Raw genomic sequence first — 24,647 nt, forward strand, 5'->3', positions numbered from 1 at the left:
TAGCTTGTTGCGTACACAAAGTTGGACGCCATATTGGAATGGTATAGATGTTTACTGCTGTGTTGTAATTATACAAACAGATCTGGAAAAACAAGAACTTTTCTCTAGTAAATTATTGCTGTCATCTAATAAAGGAGAACTTCTAGAAAACATTTTAACAAGATTTGAGTTAGTTTACTCTCAAAAGTGAACATTTAGGCTGATCTTCAAAGTCAATTTAGACTTCGCACTATTTCCACGTTTTCTGGCAGAACTACTGATCTTTTAGTTTTATGGAGGATGACCAACATGGTATCTGTATGTGTGTTAGACCTCAGATCAGACCAGGCGCTGGTGATTAGATTACTAAGTGGAGAAAAATAAACCAACCAGGATTTCCTCGGTAGCAAAGAGGGAAGAGTTCATCAGCGCTGAATCCCCGTCCGGTGGCTGGGAAATGAGGCAAATGAGGACCGGGAAAGACCGCCTGCCCGGGTCCTCCTGATAGAGGCTAGGATCCACTGGGTGGGATCCATGGATACGTTACGTTTCGTATACCCTATTTATTCATAAAAAAGTTCAAAATGTTGTTCATTTGTTGCACTTTGTACAAAAACATTATAACCGTGACCAGGGAATTATTTTTTCTGATGATCAGTTTTTTCCTTTATAAAATCGGACCAAAATTAAGCAATTTATGGTCATTTTACTGTGTCTGCTAATGCTCCATTGTTTTTTTTATACCATGGCGTCGCTTTTTACATATCAAGAGTAAAAAGCCTCTGTGTCATCTCTAGTGATATTAACCTCTACGCAAAAAAACTGCAAAATACGGTTAGCAAAATAGTGTTTGCAGTTAGCAAAACACTGTTAGCAAAAAAAAAACACTCTTTTGCTAACAGCGTTTTTTGCTAACACTGTTAGCAAACTCTCAAAGCCAGATTGGGGGGAAAAACAATCGGCTCCTATAGTGTTTGGGGGGCCGGGCCAAATGTGTAGGTGGGCCGGATCCGGCCCGCGGGCCGTAGTTTGAGGACCCCTGTGTCAAAGCAGCAAAGGTAAAGCCTAAGAATTCCTAATTACAGCTCAGTTTTAAAGTTGAAGGAAACAAATATTTCATATCAGGATTCTTTTTTCTTTTGCAAAAACTTATCTTTTAAAAGTAAAATGTGAGTTTTAGGTGTTTTTCCTACATCAAATGCTAGGGTTTTGTTTGCAATGAGTTTGGATCAAAACTTGATTTAAAATTATGCACCCAAGCTGGAAAAATATGACCACATTTTAAAGTATTAGGGCCAGTTAACAAACGTTTTCTTCAATTACAACTTTAAATCTAGTAAATTTACAAAAAAACATGTAAATTTACGGGATTAAAATTGGAAAATTTACGAGAAAAAAAACAATAATTTTTTTTTTGTGGCCCTAATAGTCCTTTGTAGTAAAACCAAAGCAAATAGAAAAATAAACTAGTGGCTGGGAAACGAGGGTTCAGTTAAATTTTAGTTTTTAGAATTATTTAAATGCAAAAATTACCAAAATAAAAGCCCAGCTGTTTTAGAATGACGTGTCCGCTCTCCTTTCCTCAAATTTAATGTTTGGGTTTTATGGGGAGTCAGTCAGCTCCTAACGCCATCCTCTTTCTTCTTTCCCCCCCAGGCGCTGGAAGCACAGGGACTGATTACTGCATTTCAGCAAAGGTCAAACAGAAGCACCTTAGGCTGCATTTTTAAACCAAAGCCTCAAAGAAAGAGCAGAACCCCAGCAGGAGACGGTTATAGAAAAATTAACATCTCTTTCAATATTTTTCCATTCATTTACATGAATAATACAAATCTAACACTTAAGAAAAAGAGGTTTCGTTAATGAGATCTCTTTTTGGACACCAAATTTAAAAAAAAAAGTGGTTTTCCAGCACCATCTAGTGTCCAGATTCATGTATTGCACATTAAAAAAACCACAAAGGTAATTCTTTTCTCCATTTTTACTAAAATGAACAGTTGATCCGTGAAAATGAAAACCTAAAAATGTCTTAGTTACAAACAAAATGTGGCCAAAATGACTGAAGTGTTTGGAGAGGAAAAACAAAGACATTTCACAGTTCATGTGGCCAGTCACACTGGCCACATGAAAACACTGACAAAAAAAACATCTTAATTATTTTTCACTTTTTTGTACAAAATTCGTAGCAGTATAGTTTCAGTTTTGAAGACAGCTTTAACCCTCATAATTTGTCATTTTTATTTGAACTGTATAAACCGAGTGTCAGAAAGCAAAAACAAAAAAGGATTCCTCGTGTCACTAATGAAAGTTTCACATTTAAAAATAAAGATGTGTTCAGGTGATTTCAGTCCAGCTCCTTGAACCGAGCGAACATGGCTTTGCGGACTGCTTGTTTGTAGGTGGCGTGGTCCCAAACGACCGGCTCCTTCTTCTTCCTCGGCTAAAAAAAATAAAATCAAATAAAAAATTAGGGCTAAGAACATGAATGCATCAACACAAGCAATTAATCAAAAAGAATTAATGCGTTAATATGTGTTAAATTAATCAAAGAAACTGTCCTTCACTTTAACTTCAGGGTTCCATGGCGTGTTAAAACATTCTGTCTTACGAAGGAAATAAATATTCAATCGGTTTTTAGTGCTTTATTCTTGCAATTTTTTTGTTTGGATCACTTTTTCCACAAAAAATATATTATTTGATCCATGCTCCGGTGACATGTTGTACAAATGCATTTTAACGGCTAAAACCTTGCGATTAATCGTGATTAATCACAACACAAAAGTGCGATTAATCAGATTTTTTTTTGTAATTGATTGACAGCAGTAATTGAAAATAAATGCTGTAAATGTAGAGTTTTATGTGTGATTTCATATTATTATTCACAGATAATAAGTGGTTTGCAAATATTGAGACTAAAAAGTTATAGTGATTAATCGCGATTAATTTTTTCCAGTTTGCGATTAATTAGTTTATTGTTTTTAATCGATTCCTGGGCCTAAAATAAACAGCCAAAATATTCATTTTTCAATATTTACTTTATCTAAGAGAAGTCAAACTTACTTGAACTGGTTCAGCCCCCAGTCCAGGCCTTTCACTGACTTTGTTCATTTCTCTGAAAATGTAAAATGAAGCAAAACTTGAAACTCTGATCAACACAGAAATGAATATTTTTCACTTAGACGTTTCTCCTTCTTTGGTTCTGCTTGATCTCACCTGGAACTTCCAGCCCACATGTTCTGATGCTGCGCCTGCTGATGATGATGCTTCCTTCTTTTTGGTTCTGGTGATTTAGTAGTTTCTCTTGCATTCAGCTAAGTACAAATCAAAATAAAATAAACATCTAAAAATAAAGAGAAACCTTTATGTTTTCAATCCACTTACTTCCTTTTCCTGGTTCTCCAAAGCTTCGAGCTCCTTCTTTGACCTCTTAATCTTGAGGTGGATCTCCATGTTTTGCTGTTGGGCCAATAAAACACGAATGAGAAGCCTGATAGGCGAGCTCGCCGTCGCCTGCGTTTAATGTATATTTTAGAAGGGAGTACTTTATGTAGGTCAGACAGCTGCTGATGGCGAACCAAAGCGTCCTTGTTGGGGAACTGCCTCCTGCACAGCAAACAGGCCATCTTCTTCCAGTCTGTCAGCTTGTCCTCCTTCTCCTCCGGCCGGCTGGGCTGGCTGATTTTTGCTGCTTCTTCGTGATCTTCCTCCACCTCTTCATCACTTCCTGCTGCGTATTCTGATGCCAGCATTCCCAAAGAGCCGATAGGCCGCTGGACGACAGAACACAGAATTATTTTTTCAAAATAAAAAAGTCGTAGAAGAATATTTTTTATGAAGTGTTAGCAAACCTTTGACTTTTCGTCTTTCTTAGCAGGAGCTACAGGCTTCTTGAAAAGATCCTCACTGCCTGAGATCTAAGACAACAGAGGAAAGGATCAAAACTGCAGCCGCATAATCTGTGGGATTACATGTGCAGAGTTACTCACCTTCCTTTCAAACACGGCGAAAGCCACGTCTGCAGACTTGGACTGCCTCTTGTCGTCCTCCGCTCCCGTCTTCAGAACTGGAGACGGGAGCGGAGGACGACAACTTTCCTTCTTCTGGTTCTGGATCTTCGCCCAGCGTTCCATGTCTTTCATGATCTACAAAAGAAAAAAACGCTGAGCGTTTAATAATCCATCAGTGTAAAAAGGTCACGTTTGACTAGATCAGAGGTCGTCAACCTTTAACAGTGAAAGAGCCATTTGGGGTGATAAAAACCTAGAAGGAGCCGCATAAACTTACTTTAACCTTTGAGAAATTTGAGTTTCCATTCATGACCTTCTTTAATAATATTAATTATTTCTATTTTTTGGTACGAACAAAAGCAAAAATATTAAAGAAACTAGCATGTCTCAAAATGTGATTTTTTTAAGACTTATTTTCAAAATAAAAGACACTGTTCCAAACAGGATGATCTCAGTGCAGCTAGTAACCAATGTTCTGCATCGTAAGATAATATGTGCTTTTAACTCTTAAAAGATCAAATTTTTCACCAAAGTTTTGCTTTGCATATAAAATCTGTTCATTCTGGAGGAAGAGTTGAACAAACAAAAGATCTTCAGGTCAACAGGATGTAAAAACCTACAAAGTTTATCATCTATGTGCACCTCAGACATCAATTTATACATTAAATAAATGCTAATCAAGTAATCCTTACTTAAAAAAAATCTATTTTTTTTATTTTCCCCCCTTCGTCCTCAGCAGTCTTACACTGCTGGGTTTTGTTATTTTAGTTTGGTAGTCTTAGTTTGTTTGTCTTCTTTAGGTAGTTTTGGTTAGGGAGCTGCTGACTCCGACGGTCGTCATGGCGATAAAAGAGCCACATGTGGATCAGGAGCTGCAGGTTGCAGACTCCTGGACTAGATCTTACTTTGACAGCAGCCAGACTTTTTGGCTTTTCGTCTTTGTTGTCCTTCTCTTTATCCTTCTTAGCAGCTTCATCTTCTTCCTTCTTGTCTGGAGTCGCCGTGGCTGCTGGGACGGCTTCTGGAGGGGAGCTGGCAGCTAAAGCCGGAGCCGGCAACACCTCTGGAGCCACGGATGGTTTCTTCATCTCCAGAGGAGCGTCTGCTGCTGGGTTGGAAAGAATGGCCTGATCCTCAGCGGTCATCATCACAGGCTGGGAGTCTGAGGAGTAACCTCCAGGAACCGGGATGTAGGTCTTTGAGGCAGCGTCCCAGTACAGGTACTCTTGAGTCTGGGCGTTGTAAAAATACTTCAAAATAAAAGAGGATGAAATGAAGCACAAAAATTCATCATTTTAAGAGCAAAACTGTAATCTCCTTTGAAAGTACATTATATTTAAGTTTAATTGTGTAGATTAAAAGACTGAACATAAAGAGAATAAAAGTTGATTTAAACCCTTAAAATCAGAATGCTTTATGGTAAAAAAAAAGCTGTTTTGGTTTTCCATTGCCCAGAACAAACATGTCTGCGTCCGACTCTCACCCTCGAGTGTGGATCGTAGTACAGTGTCGTTTCCGGGTCGTAGTAGAAGCCCGACGTTGAATCGTATAAGTAGCTTGACATGTCCGGAGTCTCAGAGCCTGAAGAATTACAGAAGAGCAAAAGTAATCTTAAAAATATATTATGAAACAATTTCCTAGTAGAGGTGCAACGGTTCACGGATCAGCGCCAAAGTTGCTTCTTGATGGTTATCTCAAAGTCTGTTAATCCTGCCGTGTGTGGGCGGAGCTTCTGTTAAAATCTGTTCTCGACCTCATCATGGAGGATGACAGATCAGGTTTATTTCTTTTGGAGAGCTGAATAAAAACATCGGGGCACGTGACAGGGACATGCGGCCATGGAATGGCAGTACGGCAAGCAAAAGGGATCATAAATCGCCAGGACAGTCCCTCACCTGCACATGTTCTACAGATATTTGAGATGTACAAATGTTCCCACAGTTGGTTTCAATAAAACAATACCAAAACATAATTTAAGTTCATTTGAACCGTTTTAGTTAAGATTTATTTTTGGACATTTGGGGGTTGGAACAAGAGAAAATTTGCATTTTCAGGGGTAATCCAGATAGATTTGGTATCTTAAAAAATATTTCAAGAATTCTTTTCTCTCAGTTTTGGTAGATTTGGTCTCAAGACGTTAAATGTGATCAGAAACGACATTTTGTTAAAGGTGTTATAATGTAATGCATGTGTGTGAGTGTACATTTATGCTAAGAAGTATTTTATATATATGAAGCTTTTCAAAAACCTAATTTTATTAACTTTTATCTTTTTGTTTTTCCCTGTTTTTTCATTTTTACTGATCCAAAAAAAATTATGTGAACCATAAAACTGCGAGTTTTGTGATCCGTTTCTTAAACTGCAATAAAAAGTGTTTTTGGTGTTTTTTAACATGTTTTTGTGGTGTTTTTATGATAGAGGACAAATATAAAAAGGAAATTAAGCTAAAAATGGCATTTAGAGTATTTCTTTATTGAAATAATAGTGAATCAGGAACATAAAAAGATTGTGGTTGGGATACTGCAAAAAAAAGACTGCTTGTTCAATTCTGATGCATCCACTGCAGACAAATAGATCCATGAACGTTTTTATTGTCCCCTTCTGATCTTGAATCTGGATCAAAACTGTACAGCTGGATTGATTAAATATTGTTTATCATGTTTTTTTTGCAGCAATAATGTTAGGTTAGGGGTGTGAGGAGCTGTAAGCTAGCAGGAGTGTGTAAACAGATGGGTGAAGGGAATTGGAGGCGGGCTTGCTCCACATTAACTCAGAGGTAAATTCCTAATGAACTCCTGCTGCTCTGCAGAAACTATGTTCTATAAAACATCATGTTTTTTTTTTTAATTTAGGCTAAAAACGTCATCATCATAATTAAGAGACCACTGGGAACACTTAAAATAGATAAAAAATGATGGAATTGTTGTTGAGGAGTCTATGTAGCTTAATCGGTTCACCGTGCTTAAAGTGAGGAGCTTCGTACCATAAATATAAACCTGCGACGCGTCCGGAGTGGAAGTAGCCCCTGCTGGGTCTTCAGGGAAAGGAGGAGCGCCGCCCTGATAGAACGGAGCGACAGCTGCAGCTTCATTGTAGCCAATTGCCTAAAAAGTAACAATAAAAACGTTCAAATCCGATGTTCAGATCTCCACTTTTGATTTATGTGCATCTCACCTGATTCATGCTAGGATTTGATGCTGGATCTGAACTATTGCTGCCACTCATCACACTACCTGAAGAAAAACCTTCAATCAGGGGTAAAGAAAGGTTAAATGATGAAGAGAAAGGTTTGTTTTTGATTATAAAGAAGAAAAACCTTCTATTCTAGATGCTGGATCCACAGGAGGATGCAGAGGTGGCATGAAGGGTGGAGGATGTGAGTACGGCTGCTGATGAACCAGAAAAAGAAAAGTTATAAGATTTTGCTTCTTTAAATCGGCGTGACGAGAGGCTACAAATAATGACATGAAGTTACCGAGATGCTGTTGTCAGGTGGAAACCCAAGAACTGAAGAGTTCGGTTTCTCTAAACCTCTTCTAAAACTGAGAGAAAAAACAGAATCCATGAGATTTCGTAGAGATAAAGTAGATTTAAAAGAGAAAATGTACGATTTACCTCTGGTTTTTCAGGGGTTTTGCTACCTCAGCATAAACTCGGACTCCGTCGATATAAAGGGGTCGGGGTTTGGTGAGGAGCTCCACCAGACGAGTCACTTGCTACAAAAATAAAAGAGACAATCAGCAAATTCACATTTTTGTGAAGATTAACGACTATGAAGGCTGTAGGGCACGTGTCAAAGTCAAGGCCCGGGGGCCGGATCCGGCCCCTTAGGTAATTCTATCCGGCCCTTTAGGTTATTCTATTTTATTGTTATTAATAGCCTGATGTTATCTTGTGCTTATTTCTAACTTGTATAATTTTGACAAAATATATTTTTATGGAGAGTAAAATATTGAAAGTTATTCAAGGTTTAAATTGATTTATTCTGGAAAAATATTCCTGCAATTTTATTATTCATAACAATGTTAAAAAGTTACAGTTTTAAGAACTGAAGTTTTGCAAGCTTTGTTGGACTATTTAAGCATTTACTAAGATGTAAGCTAATGTTTCAGCTACATGCTACCTGTTTTGGCTAATTTAACCTTTTATCCATTTTTTTAAGGCTGTTTTTTTAATTTAGGCTAATATTTCAGCTACATTGCTAGCTTTTTAAAAATAGTTTTAGCTAATTTAGCTTTTTTTTTTTTTTTGCTTTTTGTCCATTTTGGAGTTTAGCTAATATTTCAGCTACATGCTAGCAGTTTTGGCCAATTTAGGCTTTTATTCAGTTTTTAGGCTATTTTTGAGTTTGCTAATATTTCAGCGACATTCTAGCTTTTTTTAGCTAACTTAAGCTTTTTCTTTAGGTTTTTAAACTGTTTTGTAGTTTAGCAAATATTAAATATAAATAATATTTAAATTACATGCTAGCTGTCTTGGCTAATTTAGGATTTTTCAGTTTTTTGATGTTTAGCTATTTTTTTCATTTACATGCTAGCTATTTTGGCTAACCTAAGTTTTAGTTTTTCAGGCTAATTTAGCATTCAGCTAATATTTTAGCTGGCCATCAGCTTCAGTGGTTTCAGCCATTAGCTTCAGCATCTTCAGCTATTAATACTAGCATCTTCAGTGGCCAAATTCAGCTTACAGCATTCACACAAGCATTATCACAGGTAATCTATATATCTAGTTCATAATTATGTTAAAAAGTTACGGTATTAAAGTTTTAAAAAAATTACTTTTAGAATGTTCAATAAATGTTTATCCTGTTTGACCTGCAACATAAGGTATGTTTTGGATTTTGGCCCCCTGTGCGATTCAGTTTGACACCCCGGCTGTAGGAGATCACCTCATGGGAGTCCATGTCTACGAAGCAGAAGCATTTCATCAGACGGACGTTTTTCACCAGACGAACATTCCTCTCATCCAGATATGCAAACGGATCCAAAGCCTTGAGGATGCTCTCCACTGTGGTGGTAAACTTCACATTTTTTATGATCATGGCTGTGAATACATATGAACAAAAACATATCATCAACAAAACAATGTTAAATGGAAGTGCGTTTCCTTTCCATTTTCTTAGCAGCGTACTTTTACTGTCTTTGAACACGGACGGCGCCTGGTCCGAGCCGCTCTGAGGAAGGCCGCTCTCGCCCGCTTCCTCCAGCAGCTGCTGGTCCACCTGCTGCTGCCAGGCCTCTGGAGTCAGGTCAGAGCTCCGCTGCCACTGGTCCTGGAACGACTGCTCCATTACATCTTTTGGGGCGGAGCCATTAAAGGTGTCATCCATCTCCTCTGGGGACTTGTTTAATTTGGGCAACTGGGGGTCCAGAGTTTGAGGTACTGCTTGATTTGATTTCTTTGATTTTACAGAAAGAGGAAACGGATGCATCAATGTCAAAGAGAAAAATGTTATAAAGACTAGATGATAATTTACTTCTGACAGAATTCGGAAAAATTCGGAAATCCGTGGATCTTGTCTCATGACACTAACCTGAAGACTTCTTTCGCATTCGTCTGGCTGGATATACTTCAAGGAAACTGTTCTATTGCCAACTTTTAGAGAAGCCTGCAAGAAAAACAAAACCATCAATCAGCAGGTCGCCAGGCGAGCGACCTCCTCCAAAATAGTCAGTCCACCAAACATGCATTATGGCAGGCTTAGCCCCCCCTCTGTTATGAGGAGGAGAAAAATGGCCCAACGCTAAAGACGAAGAGCAGAATCCAACGTTGGCCATTTACCCCCCGTGTTAGGATGTTTTCGAGGGATTCAAATCTCAGGCAGCAACTAGGCATTGCTGTCAGTAAGACCTGCCAACTATTGTGTCAGCACAACAACAAAAACACAAAGCATCTGGTCTGTACCGTGACAGAGGAGAAGGAGGAATACCCACCAGTTTTCTAGAGCCACAAGCGACACATTTCTTTGAGTCAAACCAAAACTAAAAAAGGAGCGCAGCTTGGAATCATCCGAAGATGAAAGAAAGAGGAAATCCTGAACTAAAGAGCTGAAAATTAAATCTACGTTACATTTTTCTTTTCCATTTTTTACCTCGATTTTGTAGCGACTTCAAACACTGATGGCTCCTACAGCAGATTTAAGCCAAACAAACCAACAGCCAATTCATTTCTTTCTTTCGCTACACCATTAACAACCGTATTTCTTCTACTACACAACAAATATTTATGTAAATGGAGTTTCTATTCACAGCATTTCTGCTGTACACGTTATAATTCATTAAAATCAAATGAGCATAAACATGTGTTCTGGTTTCCAAACACAAAAATACAAATAAAACCCCAAACTAATTCATCATCCAGTGTCTGCCCTGGACCATCGTCAACAGCAGAACAACCAAAAGGAAACACAATAGGGATGATAAATACAACCGATTCCAGCCGCTTTGCACCACTTCCATCAGACATGAAAGATGCTGTGTTCGCAACACCACCAGACAGCATCTTCTTACTGGAGCCGAGGACCGGGTTCCAAAAGCAAAGCAACCGTCTCAGTTTTGTCGAAAGGTTTAAATGGAAAGAGTCGGGAGCTAAAAAATTGAAATGCGCTGGAGTCACTGTCAAGTTCAGGGAAGAGTCACAAAAAAAAGAAATCCAAGTAGAGAAAAATCTGGGAAAAAAAGGAAACCTTGCCATCAAAAGAAGAAAATAAGATTTTAATTTTAAGCTTGACAAGAAGAGCTCACAACAAAGAAATCCACGTTGGTGACAGAAGGGAAGTTGAGAAAGGACCAAATACAGCACAACATTTGTACCGAGCCGCGCCGAAACGGAGACATGAGAGTCGATTCCTCATCGTCTCAGGCTGCACTCAATATAATCCTTTACCTTTGGTGCCAGAAACAGTTAGACGGTAAACCAATTAAGGATGTAACGATTCTTCGAGAATCGGTAAAAAATATCCAAACTTAACATGTTCATCAATGGAGAAAATAAAAAGTCCGTTTGTCTCGGCCAGTGAATAACTTTAGTAAAATGCAGAGCAGAAGATAGTTTCTGCCTGCAAGTGTGTACGGGCGCACATGTGAGTGTGTCGGTGCCTGCGAGTGTGCGCAGCCGTGCCTGCGAGCACGCCTGAGAGTGTGCGGGAGCGCCGGTGAGCGTGTGCTTGCCTGAGTTTGTGTGGAGGCGTGCCTATGAGTGCGCACGGGCGTGCCTGCAGCTTGGGCTCACCTGAGAGATTGCGGGCGCGTTCGGGCGCGCCTGTGAGTGTGTGCGGGTGCGCCCATAAGTGTTCGGGTGCGCCCATAAGTGTTCGGGTGCGCCCATGAGAGTGTTCGGGTGCGCCTGTGAGTGTGTGCGGGTGCGCCTGTGAGAATGTGCGGGTGCGCCTATGAGAGTGTTCGGGTGCGCCTATGAGTGTGCACGGGCGCGCCTGCATTCTGTGCGCACTTGAGAGAGTGCGGGAGCGCCTATGAATGTGCACGGGCGCGCCTGCAGCCTGTGCGGACTTGAGAGAGTGCGGGCGCGCCTGTGAGAGTGTGCGCATCTGCAACGTCACCTTTTCATTCAACTCTGACCAATCTACCATGAAAACAGTCATGGATGACGATGCAGTTTCATGACCGTTTCTCTTCTGCCTTTTTTACCGGGAGCCGTGCTCTTTTTTATTAACTCTTTAGCCATCTGTGCAATCTGTGCGTGAAGCATCATTTGCGCCAAGTGTGGGTAAGTGTGCACGCAGCAGCTAAGGGGAGGTTGCGCTGAGTGGGTGCGGAGCGGTCCATCACATGGAGCACAACATGAACAGAGTATGAAAGGATTTGTGATCATTTCAGTATTATGCATAATTGCTTATTACTAGGAAAACAGAATTTGATGTAAGGGGCAAAAAGAAAACAAACTTTGGCCTTAAAATACCTTTAATTTATTGCGTTGAAAAAAAAAAATGGGAAAAAAACCCCAAAAATTGTGATTTTAAAACCGTGAATCGAATCGTGATGTGACTGAATCGTTACATCCTCAATCCCAATAGAATTGGTGGTGGAGTTCACTCCTCCTGAGACAGTTTGACTGCACCACCAGCATCTGGTAATCTACGGTTTCTGTTAAGTTCAGAAGATTCTCAGCTTCAGCCCAAAACCAGAAAGACCCGTCTGCATGTTTGTGAGGCGTCTGCCGCGGTCTGAAAGGCCTCGTCTTCAAAGCTAACTTTCACAACACCGTTCACAACCAAAACAAAATGATACCAGAGAAAAACAGCCTCCAATCTGAACCGAGTGGCAAGATAAATCCCCCACAAAGCCAAGCAGTTCAACAACGGAACAAAAAAATGTTGGAAAAATAAAATAAATAGTGATCAACCCGAATATTTAACTGTCTTCTCTGACTCATCACAAATATATTGTAAAGTAGTGTTTAGACATAAATTCTATGATTATTAACTAAACACGAGTTGTGCAGAGATGTTTTAAAACCAGTCTGACGATAAAGACATCCATCAAAAGCGTCTTCTCTAAAAGAAGCTAAAAACGTTCAGCAACGATGCTTTCAACCGTCTTATGAACTAAATCCAATAAATATTAAACATTAGGAGGCTTACATCTGAACTAAAACTTCCTAAACCGGACTCTTGTGGAACTATCAAGGCTATGTGGATGGCGCTCGACTGTAAATATTTCCATCATCTGTCAATATCTGATCATCTTTGGTTAAGATGAGTAAAAATAGCATCCCAGACTCTCTCCCGCCCCCCGCCCCCCGTGCTACTGAATCTCAACCCCTCGTAATCCTGATGGGAGAGACGGCCTTCGCAGAGTGACGAGGATGGGCCACCTTGTTGGACTCCATGAAGTGGACTGCATCCTCGAGGTTTAAAAACTCCACATAGGCCATATCGTAGCTGTAACCTGGGGACAGCATTTGAAATACAAATGGGTTTTTGTTAGTCAATACCAGTAATGACAAAAAAAAGAGAAAAAAACAGTCGTGTTTACAATCAGATCAGCGAGATCGAAGTTTCACACCTTCATTAAAATACATACCTTTGCAGCAAAACATTTATTTGGGTTCTTCCTTGCCAGTTCACCAATGACTGACAGCATTTATACTTTTAATAATTTGTCCTCTGCAGAGGAACTGCTCAGATCAAAATATAAAACTAGCTCCTTCTGTGTTGATGTATTTATTGATAACCTGAAATAAACCTCAAAAAGGCTAATATGTGCAATGACCCGCTGAAAAAATTCTCCCAAAAGTTTAGAACGTTGTGATGCCTGGAGACTAGAAAGAGGATTTCTCTTTCAGTTTTTCCGTCAGACTGGGCAGAAATTATGTCCACGGATAAAAGACAAATTCAACAAAGTCACCTTTTCACAAATCTAAGACCGATAAATATCACCCATCCGACGTCGAGTCCTGTTAACCGCGGACCCCAAAGAGTGCACAACCTCAAACAAGACAAGCGAAGGCAGGACAGAACCCCCCTTTACTGAGCAGGATCACACAAACCACCATCAACAGAAGCAATCGATAAGGAAAGAAAATATATGAACAAGGCGAAGGTTCGAACGCTGTTAAACCGAAACGTCGTGTTGGCGATCGAGTGCCCCGAATCAACTCAGAGTGAACTCTAGTGCTTACCTGGGATGACCGTTTTGATTTTCATTCCCTGCATTGGCACACCGTCACGGACCGCAAAGGCACCGAGAATCTGCGCCAAAACAAAACCCACATGAGTCTGAATTCCACCCAAAAACAGTAAAAGCACGGGCTAGTCCAGGAGTCTGTAACCTGCTGCTCCAGAGTCACATGAGGCTCTTTTATTCCTTTATTATGACTCTTTGCTTTAATGAAAAATGATTGAATAAATAATAGATTTAGTTAAGTTTTGTGATTTCTGCTTAGATTTTTAACATGTCAAACAACTAAGCAAAGAAAGTTCAATGTAATTTTCTTTAAATTTGTATTTTTAATTTATACTTAGTCAAATAAAAGACTCCAAACGTCGTTTTATTTTGGTAAATTACACAAAAGTGATTAAAGTTTTGAACAAATGCAGTTTAAAATGATTGAAAATGATTAGAGTTTTGTGTCTAACATCTTAGAGAATGACAATAAAAAGCTCACTTTATTCTAAATGTGTTTTTTTAATAAATAGATTATACTAAAATGTTGATTTTTTTAGAATAACAGGGAAAAAATGATGGTGGCACACCAGAATCCAAATGAAAAACATCTTGTTTGACTGCTTTGCATTTTTAATTTAAGTGAAGCTGCTACAGCAGGAGGAGCTTTAGTGACACAGTCGGGTTTTATTTTGAAAGGAACTAGTGTGTGCTGCTGTCAAAAGTAAAATAAGTTACAACTGTTATATACCTGTATGTCCGGACTGGATGTGATTGGCTTCCAATTCATGAACTGTACACCGTTTTTGTTTTAACATGCATTAAAGTTGCTTCTTGACTGTTATCTAAAACCTAAAGCTCCAGCCGCGTGTGGGAGGAGCTTCCGTCAAAAACTTGAGCTCGTCATGGATGATGTGAATACTAAAAGATTGAGTTTATTTATTTTGAAGAGCTGAATAAAAGCATCGGACCACGTCTGTGTCTGGGTTCAGACCTCCCGGTGAGGAGCAGCAGCTATCCTGCTGCAACAAGCAGGTTACAGAAAAAGACAGAGGACTAAAGAGATTTAGTAAATAAAAAAAAGAGCACAGCTCCCGGGAAGAAGTCAGATGAGAATTTGTCGGGAAACGGCGTTGTCACCCATGACTGTTGTCACGGTAGATTAGTCAAAGTTGGATGAAAATGTAACGTTGCAGGTGAACAACAAATCCCGGGTTTGCTTGAATTTAGTTGTGATCGCAACATCGTGAAATCCCTAAGGGACCGACTTATGCAAAACTTTTAAATCAGGAGCTGCGGAAATTTCTTAGGAGAGGAGCTGAAGAGCACGCAGCCAGGTACACACACACTACAGCAAGCCTGCATGAAGAAATGTCATCTGCTCTGCATTTTTAAATTTATGCCGAGATTAACAGATTTTTAATTTCCTGCATCAATGAACATGTTGATGAGTTTGAATTGTATTTCTACCGATTCACAAAGAATCACTACATCGTTTTTGTAATTTATCATTGTAATATTTAAGTTACATTTATAAATCAATATTTATCTGACAAAAATGCATAAATATTGTGCATTATTTTAAGGATAAAGTAAGACTTTGTTTCTCTGTTTGGTCTGTAGGAAACTGGACCAAATGGCTCTTTAAGCGTTAAAGGTTGCAGACTCCTGGACTAGTCAAAGCTGTTTGATTTACCTGTTCCATTGTTGCAGACTTTGGAATTCCCGTTACGGATATAATATTTGAAACTTTCTCCTCCATTGATGCATTCCTGTAATCTTGATCCTTCATCCAGGAAACGTTCATGAAACGTCAAAGCTTAAAAAACCCAAACAATCACAGAACAAACAGGTGACAAAGAAAGAGGAATCATACCTGGGAGGCAGAATCGGTGAACTCTGAAGGAGGAACTGGTTTGGAGTCTTTGTTGAGACCCTCTGGTGGTTGAAGTTCTTTGTGTTTGTATTCAAATACTCTTCCAGTTGCCGTCCGGTAATCGATGTCCCTGTAGTCCTGGTCTCTGGCCTGTGCAGAGCTGCTCTGGAACTCATGCTCTCCTCTTAGTGTAACCGTGGAAGGACTTTGGCTGTGCGGCAGATCCTTCATCCCTTTAAAGCCCCCGCTTGGATCCGGACCTTCATGCGGGGGCAGATTCTTCTTCTGATAAGGAGGCATTTCTGCACCGCTCACTTTGCTCGGAGGATATTTGGGGTCCTTTTCTTCAAGCCACGGCTTACTGTCTCTATTCAGATGGCCACTCAGAGGACTCATTTCGGGAAGAGGACATCCTTGTGGACCTTTGTTGCCAACAGGTGGCATATCTAGTGGAGGAAAGCGATCCCTGCGTGGGAAACTAGCATCTTTTCCCGGGAAGCCTAAACCTGGCTTTTCTCTGTCACTAAAAGGAGGTGGATCTCTTGGGCCCAAATTTCTGCCAAAATCTGGTGGGAACGTGGGCTCAGGGATGCTCCCGACGTCTTTATCCACATATGGATTCCTGTCTTTTTGACGGTTCTTCCATTCTTCAGCGAGAGTCAATTCCTCACCACTCCGATAATCCATGAAAGGACTGCCACTTGAATCCAGATTCCCTCTTCGGCTCATGTCGTCCTCATCGGCTAAGAACTCCGATCTCTTAGGAGGAACAACATTTGAAGGTAGGTCTGGTCTTTCCTCGTCCACGAGCGGAACGTCATTCTTTCCAAACTGTAACGGAGAGCGATCTCTGCCTCTGAACTCGACAGGTGGACCTGGTCGATTCCTGAAGTCCATATCAGAATCAAATCGGCCTCTTGGATTAAAGGGGGGCGGTCCTCGTCTGTCTGTGTCCATCATTCTCCTTTCATGTGGAGGCAAGTCCATATTGAAGGGATCGGCGCTCCCAGGACCCATAGGAGGCCTGTCGTACATGTCCCTGAAAGGCTCATTTCTATCCGCGGGAAACCCTCTTCTTCCGTCTGGATTCCCAAACCTTGGCATGTCGGAGTGAAGCGGATCTCTGTCTCTCATGTCCATAAATCTGTGGTTCGGTTCCCGTGAAGGCATCCCTCTCCCCCCCATGTTGTCTAAATCCCTGCCTGGTCCGGGGAATCCTGGTGGATTCATGGGTTTGTCTCTCATCGGCATGTCAAAGTGTCGCCCAAAACTCATGTCTGGCTCGTTTCGTGGCCTGAAGAAATCTCTGCCGGCTTCCCTTTCATGCATTTCATGTAGGTCTAAGTCCCGCCCCCTCATGGGCGGCCCTCCCATCCTCCTCATGTCCATAGGTGGGTGAGGCCGTGGACCCATGTGACCCATCGGACCAAAGTTCATCCCGTCTCTAGCTCGGAAATCTGGCGGAAAACCTTCTCTGCCTCCAAACATTTCTCCACGGTGATCCCCTCTGAAACAAAAATGATCGGAATATTACCGCAAATGTAACAATTTAAAACAAAGTATTTCAATAATTCTCTATATTTCAAGCAAATGAGCGGGCTATCAGACCTGATTATCTCTATTATATCTTTGACAGTTAGAATTTTAAATTATTTTTACAAAAAAATATAACTTTTAAAAGCCATATGGATTTAATAAAGTTCAGCAATAGTTTAAGATGTGTGTTCAGTGAATCTAAAACTGTTCGAATAGACTTTTTAGAAATCGTATTTGAGGATTCCAATTAAAATTCATGATCTTTGATTGTCTCTATGTTCACTTTGAGTGAAATAATCAAAGAGATTTTGTTGTCATTTCATTACCCATCAAGTTACAAGTCTATTGAGTTTAATTTATCGAAAAAATGAAAATGTACCACTAGTATGGTGTTAAATTTCCACCAAAAGTCTCCCACAGGGAATAAACGCACTCCACGCATGCGAGGAACGTTCCACGGGCGCAGTCTCAATGCTCCTCTATTCCTGTGTGCTCGTGAAACGTCTTCTCCGCGCTCGTGGGAGTATTCCTACGCTCCTTTGACCTCTCCTGCTCACTTTTACAATTATTCTTACGCTCCTAAAACTAGTTCCGTCGCCTCATGGAGGGCATGGAGTTTTTCCTGCGCACCCGTGTGAAGCTCAACATTGAAGAAAGAAAAACAAAAACAACAAAAAACCCAGAAATACCCGAGTATCATTCGTTTTTCAAATTAAAACAGGAGGAAAAGGACTGCTTTATTTATTTATCAATTTCTAAACTACTGTAGTAAAACAAATCATTTTTGACATTCCCAGTTAAAAATAAAAGAAGAAAAAAGGTGTTCGATCACAAGGTGGGGAAAACACAAAAAGAGAAACTCTTGAATTTAAATGTTCATTATGTGTTTGCTTCATTTGGATTTTTTTATGGGAAAATCAAAAATTATTTGTATAATTGCAGTACTTTTAAAATAGATAAATAAAGCAGTCCCTTTTCCCCCTTTTCATTTTTAGTTTTAATTTGAAAAACGAATGGTACATTATGTGTTTTGCTTCATTACTGAAAAGTTAATTCAGTTATGAAAGTAACAGCAGTATTGGTTAAAAAACAAAAATACTTAGATTACATAAATTGTGTTGGTAAATTGTGTAAAATCGACCAAGAAGTATAAAAATTGGTTTCTGTCAACTTTGTCAGTTTCTTTTCCTGTTTTTTCCTATAGACATTTTGTTTTTGTTGCTTAGAATATATTTAAAAAATCTCAGTGAACGTTATTAGTAAATTTCATTCATAGATATTAATATGTATCTGCATTGTATCCATATAGACAAATAAAATAAAAATAAATAAATAAAGTGGACTTTATCATCATTACAATGGTAGTTCAATCTTCTACAGATTGATTCGTTGGCCCTGTATTAAGATGGGTAATGAGTCACGTGAGAGGAAGGATACACAAACCTCAAAATTGATTCCTTACTTTTTTTTTTGACACTTATTTTTCAACCCTGTTCTTATAAAGTATATAGGTTACAGCTCCTCACCGAAACGGGGGTCCCCCCCTTGGACCGGGTCCTGGGCCGTTCCACATGTTTGTAAGAATTTATCCCACCTAAAAAGAACATCAAATGTTTCCATCATCATAATGGAGTTAGTGAGTTTTGACAGTTGACAGGTTCAATGATCATTCAATAATACAAATATAGATCAATGCAAAGATTGTAAACTCAACACTAGGATTTATATATAACTATGTCACGCAAAAAATAAGGCAAATTAATAAATTGATAGACAGAAAAGTTAAAATAAGAGATAAATGAAGGTAAAGGTTGCTAGCAATAGGACTATTGGAATGCAGCAGAACGCAGCAGCGCGAGGCCTTCATCTACGCCACAACAAAAACGGCCCGCGAGGGACTCCTGACTGACTTTGCAGCACAAGAATTCAGGGCAAAAACAGACGTAGAATGACTAGAAGCTAAGCAGTTTAATTAGAAATTATTTATTTTAGTAAACCAGGCTGAGAAAATAATTACAGAACAATTCGTTAAAGCTATCGTCTCGTTACTTTGGTGAAAAGACAGACAGCTTCTTCGCGCTAGCTTGATTATGAGCAGCATCTTAGTTCAACCAGCCCTATTTTCCACCACTGCGGTTCATGTTTAGCTTTTTTCTTTCACTTACCTTAGTCCTCCTAAATTTCAAGTCCAAATAGAAACAATTTCCACCGTTTTACGCTTGGACTAAAGAAAAAGCTGGTACAAATAGAGGTCGAAGTTCCTTTCTTTTAGCTTCTGAGGAGGAAGACGAGCCGATTCTTCTTCTTCTTCTTCGCGTCCTGGAAATACGCACTGTTGACGTCACACGTCTGTTCTGCTGCCCTCTGCTGGCGGCGTATGTTATTGCTTCTGTTGTCAGTCCCTGGAAAAGTCACTTATTTTCAATGAAAAACAAAATCATTTATTCACTTTTATTTTATTTTATTTTACAAACTACTTTTATTATAGTTTTAACGGCACAAATATTAATTTATATGTCTGTTAAATCTCAGTCAAAAGTATCACAATCATTAATCAAATTAATTATTTTATTATTTAACCTAAAAAAATGCTTTTACAGGAGATTGTGAAATATTAAAGACAGTTTTAGGGAGATTATATGCAAATAGATTTGAAACTTTATTTTTATATTATAAAGCATATTTTATGCTAGATTTTTAACATAGATTTTATGCAATATTCAAATAATTGCTGCTGTTTAAGAGACCAGGTAGCAATATTTTCTCATAAATACATTTCTTTTGAGTGACGTGAACACTATAAAAGTATCCAAATAAGCACCCAAGGTGCAAACACTTCACATTTCTAAACTGATCGCAATTATTAGATTAATTATTTTTTTCCTCCTTTTTTACATTAAAATGTATTTGATGACATTTTGCAAAAACAAATGAATGTTAGTAAAAGAAAAAAACAAAATCTAAGCAATACCTATATTGCTTATTTTATTTATTCACAAGCAACGCAGCAACGCTTTTAGCTCAGCTAAATGTTGCATTGTACACAAACAATAAAAAATACACACATGTATACTTAAACATTACAAATAAACATACTAACAGTATGTGAGCTCTGCAATAAACTCTTAATTTATTCAACACATTTTACAACAGCCACAGAGACGTCACATAAAATATTCCAAACCTATTCTTTTTATTTTTTTAACCTTTAAAAGAGAACAAAACACAAAATTTAATTTGCCACCTGCAACCTTAAAAAAAGATCTATTAAGTGGTTAGAACATTAATGACCAGGTGTGAAAACATGATTGCAACAAATATTAATAAGGCACTTTAACTTAAAATATACCGCCTTGCTGTGTTAAAACTTTAAGTTGCGTTAAATTGTAGCAGTTCTCCCTAATTTGCTGTTAAGTTGAATTTAAAAACACAATTTGCCTCAAATATATGGCTTATTCGGGACAATAAATATTTTCTATAATTTTATACTCAATTATGCTCCAAATTCTAATAGCATACAAGGTTGTAGTTTCATAAAACTACCCAGCTAGCGAGGCCAGATGGGCCCCATAAGGTTTAAAAGAGGCCAGAAAATGTTGGGCCCACTTTTAAACTATATGAAAACAGCAGAGTTTGCTAGCACGCTACAACGAAGCTCGTTAGCATGCCTCAGCAGAGCTCACGAGCTTGATTAGCAGAGCTTACTAGCTCGATACAGCGGAGGTCACCATAGTGGAATTCGCTAGCTCGCTACAACGAAGCTCGCTTGGTAAAAAGAAGCTCGTTAAAGCAGAGCTCGCCAGCTAGCACACTACAGCGGAGCTTGTTACAGTGGAGCACGCTAGCTTGATACAGCAAAGCTCACTACAGCGGAGCTCGCTACAGCAGAGCTTGCTAGAATGCTTCAGCAAAACTCGCTACATCGAAGCACGCTACAGCGAACCTCGATACAGCGGAGCTTGCTAGCATGCTACAGCGGAGTATAGTAGTACGCTACAGCAGAGCTTGCTAGCTTACTACAGTGGAGCACGCTAGCTTGATACAGCAGAGCTCACTACAGCGGAGCTCACTAGCACACTACTGCAGAGCTTGCTAGCTTGCCAAAGCGAGCACACTAGCTTGAAACAGTGGAGCTCACTTGCTCGATACAGCGGAGCTCACTAGCATGTTACAGCGAAATTCGCTACAACAATGTTCGATACAGCAGAGTTTGCTAGCATGCTACAGCAGATCTCACTGTGGCTGCATTTTCTGTATGCAGAAGCAAATCGGTTGCACCGCTCTCCCGCATGCGCGAACCAAACGTCACTTCCGCTAAAGCATTTTCCGGTCTTCAGACGGTAACAACAATAATAGCCTCGAAGGATGTTAATATAGCACTTAAAATGTTTATCATAGTGAAAACATTCACTTATTGTTGGAAAAAACCAAAGTAAAAAGACACGTTAAGGATCAGGACCTTACGATCTTGCAGTGACTACAAACGGACTACAAATGTTTTCTTCTTCTGCTGTTTTACATGACGGCAGTTTACTCCCTAAGCTAAGAGGATACAGCGCCACTTCAAGACACTTTATTTTCTTCGGTAATCCAAACACGTTACTAACGGTAACTCGGTGGCTTTTTTTCGTACAGTAATCCAATCAGGAGAAGTTCTCGTTGTTGAGAAAAACATAAATTCTTGTGATCAAAGTTTTACTGTTTGGAAATGACTCTGTGGTATAGTGGGCGAAAAGCAGAAGTGACGCTATGCGGTGCAACCGTTTTGCTTCCGCATGCAGAAAATGCAGCCACACTCACCACAGCAGAGCTCGATAGCATGCTACGCTCTCCGCAGGCTAGCTAGCGTATCAAACCCACTGAGAGCTGTGTGCCCATTTAATCCAATGTGGGCGAACACAGGAGGGGCCACCACAGAAACTGGGGACAAACCCAGTAGGGGCCCACATTTTCTGCCCACGTTTAAACCAATTGGGGGCCCACTTGCCCTTGCTGGCTGGGTATTTCCCTTTGGAGTACATGTTTAAATATGCAAAAATGTTGCATTGTCCCTTAATTATTTAGAAATGCACTAAAGTAAAGCTGCAACCTGATTACTCAACTTAAAATTTTAAGTCACAAGAAATAAACTCAGGCTTGTTAGTTTTGAAGCTAAAAAGTAGCAGCTAATTGAGACAACTCATCCTATGTGTTCAACAACTTCATGAAAAAGCTTTCACAAAACCACACCATGGCGATGAACAGCCGGCCTTTTTACACATCTGAGAAGGAAAACTACAGAGGAGCTACTTTGCCACAAGTTTCAAAGGGAGCTGTACACAAAATAACAAAAGAAGCACACAGGGACAACACTATTAATATTACAGATGACAAAAAGGTGAAGTGTATTCGTGATATAATTGTGGGCTGAAAATGTGCTTATTGGTTGGCAGAGGCCTCGGTTACGCTCTCGATCGGATCCTAGTCCTCTTTTCTTTGTGGCAACATTTGAGGAGCGTCTCCGTTGCACCGCGTCTGCTCGTCCGGTTGGGCCGGCGCGGCGGCGGCGGCAGGCTGCGGGTCAGGAGTCTTTGCCTTCAGAGCCGCTTTGATGCAAGCGGCCGCACCGTCGCTCATTCCTGCGGGAGGAGCTGGAGCACCGCCGGGGGCGCCGGCGTCGACTGTGGCGCCTCCGGCAGCACCGGCTGCCCCGGAGTCACCCTGGTCAGGTCCTCTGAGCCTTTTCATCAGGGTGGTGACTCTTACCGCTTTCTGTAAGATAGATGGCAAACGAGAAAAGAAGTGATCGACACTTTCATGCTTTAAAAATCAGCGACTGTAGAGAAAAATGTATTTTTACATTTAGTTAAGATAAAGATATCAACTAAACGTGACTAAATACATTTATAAATATGCCTTTAAATGACAAAAACTACAAGATAACATCATAGTCCTGAAAAATTGCCTATACCTTTAAACCTATAAGCTGGCTGTTTGTGTTGTGAGCCAAGAAACGCTCATTCGATTTAGCGTTCAAACTTTGTGTGATGGCAAACGTCAAAAAACATTCTGGTGAGGAATCTACACGACATGTTGGGATGGATCCTGAACGTATCTGAATGGCGCAACCAGACGGGGATGCTGGGAGAAAGGGAGAAGACTTTTTTCAGGTGGAGAAAAGGAGTAGACTATTTCCTGGTGGAAGCAGGTGAAAGGGAGCAGACTTTTACCTGGCAAAAGCAGGAGAGAGGCAGTAGACTATTTGCTGGTGAGGAAAGGCACAAGACTATTTCCTGGTTTAAGCAGGATATAGGAAACAGACTATTTCCTGGTGAAGAAAGAGAGCAGACTAGCTGCTGGTGAAAAAAGGGAGAGAGGGAACACACTATTTCCTGGTGAAGAAAGGTAGTAGACTATTTCCTGGTGGAAGCAGGAGAGAGGGAGCAAACTATTTGCTGGTGAAAAAGGGCGAAGATTATTTGCTACTGAAATGAAGAAGAAGACTACATGATGGTGAAGAAAGGGCGCAGGCTTTTTACTGGTAAAGCAGGAGAGAGGGAACAGACTATTTTCTGGTGGAAGCAGGAGAAAGGGAGCAATTTATTTCTTGGCAAAAGCAGGAGAGAGGGAGTAGACTATTTGCTGGTGAAAAAAGAGAGAAGACCATTTCCTGGTTTAAACAGGATAGAAAAAACAGACTATCTCCTTGTGAAGAAAGGGAGCAGACTATTTGCTGGTGGAAAAAAAGGAGAAGACTATATGATGGTGAGGAAAAGAGCAGGCTTTTTGCTGGTAAAAACAGGTGAGAGGGGACAGACTATTTTCTTGTAGAAGCAGGAGAAAGGGAGCAGTTTATTTCCTGATGAAAGCAGGAGAGAGGGAACAGACTATTTCCTGGTGTAAAATGCAAGCGACGAATTGGGAGCACTGGTTTGAACATGTATTACTGAGCATTGACAGAAAAGGTGTGCGTCTTTCTAGGAAAATGATCCACATTAAAGCAAAAATGATTTTTGATATGGAGAATAATGATGCTTCAAAGAGAAAATAACTGTTCACAGCCAGGGCTAATCAGAACAATCTTCTCATCATCTCATTAAATCTTGAAATGTTCACCTGGATTTGTCTGCATGTTTTGACCAAATTTCACCCATTAGCCATCACTAATCTGCCTGTGCCAAATTTTGGGGATAAATGTCTGGTCTGGACAGAATTTGAATCAATATATATATTTGTTAATTGATGTATTTTTTGGTGTGGTTGACACGCTGATGAGGACGGCTCTATGATGATGTCATGAAATGGGCGGAGCCCTCAAGAAGCTAGCAAAAATAACTCATATTTAGTAAATTATTATTTTTTTGTGTTCCAAAAGTAATATATGATCACATTTGTGGATATAGAAAAACGAAATAAGTAAAAAAAAAAAGTAAAATAGTAAAAGTAAAAAAAAAAGTAAAAGTAAAAAAAAGTAAAAGTAAAAATAATCACAGAAAGAAATAAGAAACAGTACAGCAGATAAATGTTGAATGCCAACATGGACCAAAATAATCTCTTGTGGTCAAATTTGACTGGCTATTTTATCACTTTTATGTCAAAATGTTTAAAATAAAACTTTAAAATTAGCCAAGTATGTGCAAAGATTAA

The 24,647-nt window shown here is 39.7% G+C and overlaps 2 protein-coding genes across 9 annotated transcripts in view; both read right to left on the bottom strand.

The window, feature by feature from the left end:
- Positions 1-1,942: 1,942 nt before the first annotated feature.
- LOC112144810 (RNA-binding protein 6) lies at positions 1,943-19,342 on the bottom strand. 8 transcript variants are annotated; one of them, XM_024269610.2, is made up of 24 exons: positions 19,187-19,342; positions 18,548-18,615; positions 15,486-16,992; positions 15,306-15,395; positions 13,626-13,695; positions 12,819-12,892; positions 9,520-9,594; positions 9,117-9,384; positions 8,875-9,029; positions 7,602-7,702; positions 7,462-7,528; positions 7,303-7,378; positions 7,161-7,231; positions 6,970-7,090; positions 5,470-5,567; positions 4,892-5,236; positions 4,075-4,121; positions 3,966-4,026; positions 3,828-3,893; positions 3,522-3,749; positions 3,361-3,435; positions 3,193-3,290; positions 3,040-3,091; positions 1,943-2,419 (listed from the first exon to the last, which is right to left on the bottom strand). In XM_024269610.2, exons 2-24 carry the CDS (start codon positions 18,592-18,594, stop codon positions 2,324-2,326), a joined length of 3,888 nt encoding a protein of 1,295 aa, XP_024125378.1. In that variant the 5' UTR covers positions 18,595-18,615; positions 19,187-19,342; the 3' UTR covers positions 1,943-2,323. The 8 variants fall into 8 exon arrangements, with proteins under 8 accessions (XP_024125378.1, XP_024125379.1, XP_024125377.1 ...); XM_024269611.2 differs by having other exon boundaries at positions 3,966-4,022; positions 4,074-4,121; XM_024269609.2 differs by having other exon boundaries at positions 3,966-4,121; positions 7,161-7,219; positions 7,303-7,372.
- A 3,057-nt stretch (positions 19,343-22,399) lies between these two features.
- camkva (CaM kinase-like vesicle-associated a) overlaps positions 22,400-24,647 on the bottom strand; it is a 31,807-nt gene continuing 29,559 nt past the window's right edge. The window contains exon 11 of the mRNA XM_024270870.2: positions 22,400-22,772. Coding sequence (XP_024126638.1) covers positions 22,482-22,772 — 291 coding nt within the window. The 3' untranslated portion in view covers positions 22,400-22,481. The remainder of the gene's footprint in view (positions 22,773-24,647) is intronic.

The sequence above is a fragment of the Oryzias melastigma genome, linkage group LG5, assembly GCF_002922805.2.
Source record: "Oryzias melastigma strain HK-1 linkage group LG5, ASM292280v2, whole genome shotgun sequence".
NCBI lineage: Eukaryota > Metazoa > Chordata > Actinopteri > Beloniformes > Adrianichthyidae > Oryzias > Oryzias melastigma.

What these genes read in the sequence shown, in the direction of transcription:
- LOC112144810 (XM_024269604.2), bottom strand. Translation starts at nt 18,594, where the DNA reads ATGTGGAACGGCCCAGGACCCGGTCCAAGGGGGGGACCCCCGTTTCG. An exon ending in CACCTGACAACAGCATCTCG is followed by an intron (nt 7,379 to 7,461) that starts GTAACTTCATGT and finishes TTTCTGGTTCAT; the next exon opens with CAGCAGCCGTACTCACATCC. An exon ending in ATGTGGGCTGGAAGTTCCAG is followed by an intron (nt 3,092 to 3,192) that starts GTGAGATCAAGC and finishes TTACATTTTCAG; the next exon opens with AGAAATGAACAAAGTCAGTG.